Source organism: Dendroctonus ponderosae, unplaced genomic scaffold, assembly GCF_020466585.1.
Source record: "Dendroctonus ponderosae isolate FM_Combo_2020 unplaced genomic scaffold, Dpon_F_20191213v2 Dpon_F_20191213_4, whole genome shotgun sequence".
Lineage (NCBI taxonomy): Eukaryota > Metazoa > Arthropoda > Insecta > Coleoptera > Curculionidae > Dendroctonus > Dendroctonus ponderosae.
The window spans coordinates 14,491,172-14,500,263 of NW_026018611.1; the positions used below are offsets into that span (position 1 = coordinate 14,491,172).

A 9,092-nucleotide genomic window follows, 5' to 3' on the forward strand; every position below is an offset into this window, starting at 1 on the left:
CGTGGAGTCTGACTTTGAACTAACTGCTTCTGTAGCATTTGATGCAGTTGTGCTATCAGATGTAGTAACCTCAGATTTGCTGGTTGTTACAATTTGAGGGTCAGAAGGAACTTCTGTTGTGACCTCTTCAGAAGTTGGACCAGGTGTGGTAGTTTCTGATTTACTGGATGTTGAAGCAGTCGTTGTTTCAAATAAGTCATTGTTTCTTGTGCTATCTGTTTTAGTCTGCTGGGAAGCTTGTCCGGTAGTACTTTCTGCCGGTACTGTGCTTCTAGCATCAGTGGTAGTACTTGTTTGACTCGTCGTGTCTGACTTTGAAGTAACTGCTTCTGTTGGATTTGATGCAGTTGTGCTGACAGAAGTAGAAACTTCAGATTTGCCGGTTGTTACAATGTCAGGGTCAGAAGGAACTTCAGATGTGACTTCTTCAGAAGTTGTGCCAGCTGAAGTTGTTTCTGATTTACTGGATGTTGCAGCTGCCGTTCTTTCAGCTAAATTACTGTCTCTGGTAGTATCTGTGTCAGTCTCTTGGGAAGCTCTCCCGGTAGTACTTTCTACCGGGACAGTGCTTGTGGCATCAGCGGTAGTACTAGTTTGACTGGTCGAGTCTGATTTTGAAGTAACTGCTTCTGTTGCATTTGACGCGGTTGTAACGGCAGATTCACTGGTTGTTACAATTTCTGGGACAGAAGGAACTGTTGACGTGACATCTTCAGAAGTTTGACTAGATGTGGTAGTTTCTGATTTAACGGATGTTGAAGCTGCCGTAGTTTTAGCTGAATCACTGTTTCTGGTACTATCTGTGTCAGTCTCCTGGGAAGCTCTCTCGGTAGTACGTTCTGCCAGAAGCGTGCTTGTGGCATCAGCGGTAGTGCTAGTTTGACTCGTCGTTTCTAACTTTGAATTAACTGCTTCTGTTGCATTTGATACGGTTGTGCTATCAGATGTTGACACTTCAGATTTGCTGCTTGTTACAATTTCAGGATCAGATGAACCTTCAGATGTGACTTCTTCAGAAGTTGTGCCAGCTGTGGTTGTTTCTGATTTAATGGATGTTGAAGCTGCCGTTGTCTTAGTTGAATCACTGCTTGTTGTGCTATCTGTGTCAGTCCCTTGGGAAGCTCCTCCTGTAGTACTTTCTGCCAGTACTGTGCTTGTGGCACCAACGGTAGTACTAGTTTGAGTCGTGGAGTCTGACTTTGAAGTAACTGCTTCTGTTGTACTTGGTGCTGATGTGCTACTAGTTGCAGTAACTTCGGATTTGCTGGTTGTTACAATTTCTGGATCAGAAGGTATTTTTGACGTGACTTTCTGCGAAGTCTCAGCTGAAGAAGTTGAACCAGACGTTGTAGTTTCTGATTTACTGGATGTTGAAGCCGAAGGATCTGCCGTAGAGGGGGATGAGGTCGCAGGTGTTATCGTAAACGAAATGTCGGTAAAGTTTGAGCTATGCGTGGAGATCGGGACACTTGATGTGGTTTGTGTTACTGTAATTGTCGTTTCATCTTCTGGAGGACATTCAGTACTACTTTCCTCCGGTGCTACGCACTCCCATGGATTTGCATCACCACACACTAACCCTATAGGGCAAGTCTGAACTGCTTGACTTGAAAAGGCTAGTGTTACAGGGCCATAGTTTGCGCATTGGTAATAATTGGTTTCGTTGACGCAACGAAAGTATTTGCCGTAGCAATTAAGGATCACTTCTTCTGCTTCCTGACATTGGGGGCAATAGGCCTGAAAATTGAGAATTGATTTTTATTAACTTGTTGTGTTATTCCTAATATTTGCATTATAATTTAATTTTGCGCTACATTGAAAAGCATATATATTTAATGGCGATTAGTACGGCTGTGTGGAAAAACAGTCAAACTGATAGCAGAAAAACTGATTTGTGTACTTGATTTTGAACTAATTCATGTGTATGAAAGGCAACTACTGTTGTGTTTGGCTAATGACATTGTGATACAATAAATAAGTTGTAGATGGGACCTGCGTGAAAATAACCGAACCTGAGTTTGCAAGTGACTCACAGGCCAGCCAATCTAGAAGTTCTCAAGAAGGAATTATAAGATTAAGTGGTGAGTGTTATCAAATATTCAAAATAATTTGGCAGAGTACGATATTCTAATTGCAGAACCCACTCTTCTTCTTAGAGTGCCTATCCATTCCGGATGTTGGCTATCATGTTGGCAATTCGAATTTTGTTTCGTTTTTATATTTTTCTACCACGATATTTTCCTTCTGCCCATTGCTCTTGCTCCATATATCTTGGCTTGAAGGATCTTCTGAAAATAGACATATCTGCTCTCACTGCGCATCATATGTCCCAGATGTCTCAGATATTGTAGCTTTCGAGTCTTAACTGTATTCAGGACTTCTTTTTCCTTTCCCATCATTCTTAGCACCTCCGTATTGGTTATTCTCTCTGTCCAAGGTATGCGTTGTATTCTTTGGAACAGCCACATTTCAAATGTCTCGAGTTTTTTGGAGGAGGCCTCCGTAAGTTTCCACGATTCAACCCCATAAAAAAAACACGTAGCATCGAAATAGGCGAATTTTCGTTGCCAGCTGTAAGTCGTGGCTAGTAAAGAGTTTTTTCATCCTGATAGATGCTGTTCTGGCTTTTTCAATAAGCGTTCTGATTTCCACAGGATGGTCCTAGTTATCATTTACGTTTGTGCCCAAGTATGTGTATTTGTTGGCTTTTTCTAAAGGAGTTCCGGTACTTTATTGGTAGTACCGCGGGTGTTTTAGGTTTTACTGATTATCATGAACTTTGTTTTGTCAGTGCTTATTTCTAAACCGTACTGTATGATGTAACACTGTCCATTAGGAGTTGCAAGGAAGCTAGGTTGTCTGAAAAAATGACGGTGTCATCCGCATACCTTATGTTATTCCCACCCAGAAGCCACTGTGCCCTCAGAAATTGCCATTATTTTCGTGGGATGAGCAACCATCAATTATATTACATTCAACTAAACACATTCACGATTTAAAGTCGTATATTTTTTAATCTAATTTTTTAAACAGGCACTTTGGTGTATAATTATGAGGAGGTTCTCAATTAATGCTTTGACTGTTAAATATTACAAGTTTTCAATTTTCTGTGAGAATTAAGCGTACATTTTTCAATGTTAGCGTGCTAGTAAGTCAAATTTTGAAACATATTATATAAAAACATTTTATAATAAATCATGTTGTCAACTTCCCCCATTTCTGTGATTATCTTGACTAAGAATTCCAAAACTGTTAAATTTAATATTTCTAACCAATGCGGATATTTGCAACAAAGTGGAACATTTGTTCAGCATTTTCGTGGCAACAATTTCAACGGTCACTATTCAAGGGTTGAAATGTTGATGTCCGAGTTTCAATTTGAACCATAAACATTTTCAAGCTTGTTGAAAATGATATTTTTTCGAGTATTTGCTAGGCTTATGCCATTTTGAAGCTGCATATCAATTTTTAATGATTGTGAATACAAAAACAAATTTGCATTTCGAAACTAAATTCTTATCAAATCGAAGAAAACAGGCGTTGATATATTTACTTTAGGAACTCACGTAAAAATGTTTCTATATATTGAATTGTATTCAACCGATTACTCACAGTGCCCAATGCCCATGTACGTTTCGTCTATTTGAATATGATATTAACATGTTATATTTGTTGATTTACCGATAAAACAGTATACATTTTGCCATTTGAAGGAATATTTTTGTCGAATTTCTGATTGAGTTTTTCGTAAGTAGTTTTTGGAAATACATTTCCCCTAGAAAAAGACTTAAATTGAAAATAATTGTAAGAAGGCACTCGAAAAAAATCCAAACAAATTTATTTGAAGATCGTCGAAGACCGCACGTACATTTATCACAGTACTTGCAAAAGGGCCAGTCAAGTCAACTACCGATAAAAAATAAGAAAAATACTTCTGAAACAAAGACCATCTTGGGAAGTATCATAAGACTAAATAATGTCATCGATCCACGTGAAACTATAAATAGAAGAATAAATAGAAGAACTAAATATAAATAAAAGAAACTAAATCAACCCATCTAAAACTGGAGGCGATTTCCAAATCATAAAAGCCCTAAAAAGTGGTTCAATTGTAACTAAAAGTTGTGATGAAACACGACAAAATAAAGTGAATTCAGAACTAATAATCAGAAACAACATCCAAGCAAAGAATCTGACTAATCCGCATTATATGCTTGTGGGGCATGCAAACGAAAACGGTATGAATAATAAGGATCTGATAGATGTAAAAATATATAGATAGATTGCAGAGAACATAGAAGTTGACAAAAAAGACTTGCAGGAACGCCTGTAAGGAGAATTGGATATTACAAATCTACATGGAATATTTTGAGCCTCCTTCCCGCTAAACATGAAACATGACTGAACCGTTTCAAATGTGCGGTTATATTGCACAAATGTAACATATCATGAAAACGTTTGAAAAATGTTTCAGAAACGTCTTTAGCGCACATGAGATTCATGGTTCTACCGCATCCCATCGCGCATGGCATTTATTATCTTATAAAACATAACCACTATCGTCTCTCCGAACAACGCATTATTTGGGAGGTTGTATTATTTCATTTTTCATTATTAGATTACTTGACTGGTTCATCAAAATAAGTGATAATATATTGGTAAGTACCTATACATTTTAATTGTAGAAACTTTAGTATAGGTAAGTATATTTAGCTAAATTAGCTCTAACTTAGACCATGTGGACGATGTTGTGCTGTTCTCATTTCGAGTTGTTCAGTTCATTTATGTACTAAAAGGCTTATGAATATTATTTGAGGGCAATAAAATGAGCCGAACAAAGAAAAGAAATTAAATATTTCGACAAGGCATCTTTGGCGTTTGGTGAACAAGAACGTAATCAAACTATATAATACTAACAGTTCTGTATATATTGAATATTTTGAATACTCCATTTTAAACTGTACACTGTATGGGGCTGTATTATTATTTTTTCACTTTAGGCTGAGGTTGAAGCTGTCGAAAACGATGATTGATTATAAACTGAGAATTTACCCAACTCCAAAGAAGACTGGGGTATTTTGCTTAGAGATAACTGAGTTTTAGAAATTATTTTTATTTTTGTGTGTTTGTGTTGGTTCTTGTATATTTATTTAATAAAATTTTTATTGTATATATTTATGTCATTTGAGCTGTATTCATCAACTTTTCGAGGCTATTGATTGTACATTTAAAACATTTTTAAACAAGTTAGCTTAAAATGTTTTGTAAATATTTTTATGAAAATGTTATAGAATCATGAAACTACATAGGGATTCTTTGATGAGTACAAATATTTCAACTGGTTGTATATTTTTGTCCTCAAAGCGCAGCAATCCTATAGTTCTGCTTCTAGGTCCATTATGTACCACCAATTAAAATATTTGCACTCTTCAAAGATACACCATGTATACTGTTACAAAATATTTATTTGCGTTTAAATAACGTCTAGCGCAACGCTTCAGTAACATTTCAACGAAACGTTTCTGCAATGTTTCAGCAAAACGTTTCTGAGGGCGGACATTTGCAGTTACATAAACATTTATGAAACATATAGTGCAGGTAACTGAAACGTTTCGGGATTTTAATATACGTTTCAGAAACGAAAAATTGTTTAGCGGGTTGTTTCCACCCCCTAAGAATGGTAGATGTCACCCTTAGAATCTTAAATGGGAAGGGGGATGAGGTGGCACATGGTTTTAACGGGGGTTCAATTCTTTTTACATCAGTTGAGCTTTTTGTTCAGAGGTTTTCGAATAATCGCGTTTCAAAGTTGTAGAAACAACTAAACTTGCGGGCATTCAGATATTGGATTTCAGGTTACTGTTTACACAAAAACAATTGTATTGGGTCTCCTTGTAATACAAATGATTAGAAGAGTAGGGAACACTGTTAAAATCGTTGAATAACAGGAAGGAAATCTAGTTTAAACAATTTATTTCGGATTTATTGATTATTTTACTTACGAGAAAAATCACTTTTTATTAACGGAAGCGAAATTTCTACAATAAAACCCATGGGATCTACTTACGCACTACCTTGTAAGTAGTTAAAAATATTGACTAATTTCCGGTAAACAATAATAAAGTCTATTTTCGAACCCTCCCAAACATTGATAAGATATTCCCGAATAGATCGATTGGCAGAAGGGGACCAATTGAATGGCCTCCAAGATCACCGGATTGAACACCCCTAGATTTTTTTCTTTGAGTACATCTTAAGTCCTGCTGATATTGATGATCTTAAAAGGCGAATTGCAGCAGAATGCCGATAATTTCCCGACGAAGTTTTCCGAGATGTTACGGAATAGTCCAAATACAGACCTCATTATTGTTTACAGGAAAACTGACAACATTTGAATAATTTATAAGATAGAGTTCGTAAGTAGGTGACATAGGTTTTATTATCGAAATTTCTCTTTCACAAATAAAAGGTTATTTTTGCCGATGTAAAATAATCAATAAATAAGAAATCAGATTAAAATCAAAAATAATCAATATCAATCAATATTTAAATTAAATTTTCTTCCTGCTATTCAACGATTTTAACAGTGTAACCTACTCTTCCAATCATTTGTATTACAAGGAGACCCAATATTATTGTTTTTGTGTAAACACTAACCTGAAAACCAATATCTGAATGAATGTAAATTTAATTGTTTCTACAACTTTGAAACGCGATGACTCGGAAACCTCTGGACAAAAAGCAACAAAGTAATAACTAATGTCAAGATAATTGAACGCCATTTAAATGATGTGCCACTTGACCCCCTTCCCATTTAAGGTTTTAAGGGTGATTAAAAATATTCATTTAAAGTGTGCCCCTTACAAATAAAATTGACGAATATTTTCAATTTTTCATATTCTCAACTGAAAGAAAGATATTAAGGATGGGAAGTTTCCAAATTGACACCCTACCTAAGGTCCATTGAAAACACAAATTTATACTTGTTGTTTCAAGACGTTAAATTAAAAAACGGATGATTTGAACAATTGAGTAGAATTGTATAGGAGTTACATAAGTGTTTTTAAGCTGCGGGTTTGAGTTAGGGGTCACAATGAATTCCAGTCTGCTCGACTAAATGCAAGGCCGATTTCGTGCCAAATTTTAGCTCGACATCTGGACAATTGTGATTTTTCATCAGACCGATAAAAAATGTGTCAATACGAACTCAAAATGTTGGGCATCACAGCAAATCACTTAAAGGTTTCGTATTAAGAGAAAACTTATTTTGACTAAGAACAAGCTGAGGGCTGAAATCCTCTAGTACTTTTATTACTGCAAGGAAACATTTCTAGAGTGATCCAGTTTACCATAAGTTTGCGAATTCCCAATTTGGAACTAAAAGTGAAAAATAATTTTTAAGTTTAGTTGGAGTTTGAAAAGCACTGAGCCATTTTAATTTAGAAGTTACCAAAGTCAAATAGAAATCCTAGCAAGTCCAGCATATGCATACTGCACAGGATTCAGAAAATTAATAACGGTAATTTACATTGCACCAAATCATTGCTTGGGGCCTAACATTTTCACGTTGTTCATATTATCCAAACACGAAAACAATTTCTCAACGTCATTTAATATTTGTACGTGATTATTTGTTAATAACAACTTGGTAGAATTATTTATAGGTTTTCGTAAATTCCTAAAACCAACTCACGATGCTTTGCAAGCAAAACATTGGCAATTGAATTAATCGCAAAATATAAACCATGTTTACTTTCCCATATGTTTTTCCAAAGAGCTAACAAGCAATCCAATACTAGTAGCGAGCGCATTATGAAGTGACAAGGCACTTTTCACCTCACATTGAACAAATTTTAACAACTTGGGCAAACTTTCATTGTTTTAAATAATATAAAAGTAAATATTGTACTGTACACCCAGTTGGTGATTTGGAAATTAATTATTTGTTTTCGAATGCCAACTCGTAACAAACCGTTATGTTTAAGTTTTTAGACATTATTTGTACAAAATCCGAATGCTATTTATAGTTTGAGCTAGTTAAAAATGTCATTATTTGGTTTTCTGTAAGTTAAATCTATTCGAGCGCTATAGTTACATCCGGCTCGAAGGACGAATTTTGGGCATTTTGGGCATATGCTCCTTGGGTGCTGAAGAAGCAATTGGTTTCAATTCTTTGAAACTAAAGAAATTATTGTTTCTTGTAAATATTGTTAAACGTGTACAAATTTCGTGGGCTTAAAGCTAAAACTGACCAAGTCTTAAATATAAATTGATGAAGATGCACTTTTAAACTGAGCCGAAAATTATATGAGAACTCTTTTGGAAACTCTGTATCTAAAAACTCATTTTAGTGCACCTATTTGTGTGACCCTGGGAAACTTTGTCAGTTTTTGACGACAAAAACAGGGTGATCCAAAATTGGCGTTATTCCTCTGGAGGTGTTGTCTGACGCTGTTATAGGAGTACAGAAAAAATACTAAAATAAATTAATTGTTATTAAAAACTGAGAAATTTGCAAAAAACTATATCAGAAATACGGCTGCAATGTTTTTCAAGATAAACTGCTTTATAATTAATATTGCGCAAATACCTGTTGCTTCGTAATTATTTAAAACTCCGGTAACAATGGAATTATACAGAGTGGCAATAAGATAGACAAGGATAAACGGTAAATTCAACAAGATTAGTTGACTGTGGAACGTACTTTCGAAATGTCAACCTGTTATCATAACCTCGAATTGGGCTACCAAACAAGCTAGTGCATGTGTAATATATAATATAAGCCTTGTTCTATGTGTAATATCCTTATTATCCACCCATATCAAGCAGCTTCTCGTATTCAGTTAATTAACTCCTGCTCCATTTGTACATATGTGTGCTCCTTGTACTGTGTGTATCTTACAAACGTGGTAGGAATGTAGCCCTTCCTCGGTATTTATTTGGTGCTTGGGAAAATGTCAGTTATTGTGCTCTGAGTACCCCTGGAAGGCCCTGATTTGATTACGTCTAATACTTGTTCCTCTGTGTCTGGAACGCGAACATCAATCGTCGTCCACTATCTTCCTGGAACCACTCTCCTCACCCTTTGTTGG

At 35.6% G+C, this 9,092-nt stretch overlaps 1 protein-coding gene across 1 annotated transcript in view; it reads right to left on the minus strand.

Moving 5' to 3' along the window:
• Positions 1–9,092, minus strand: part of LOC109533668 (serine-rich adhesin for platelets) — a gene marked incomplete in the record, with an annotated part of 20,931 nt that overhangs the window by 2,317 nt on the left and 9,522 nt on the right. Inside the window, 1 exon segment of the mRNA XM_048665487.1 lies at positions 770–1,737. Within this exon segment, the coding sequence (XP_048521444.1) occupies positions 770–1,737 (968 nt within the window).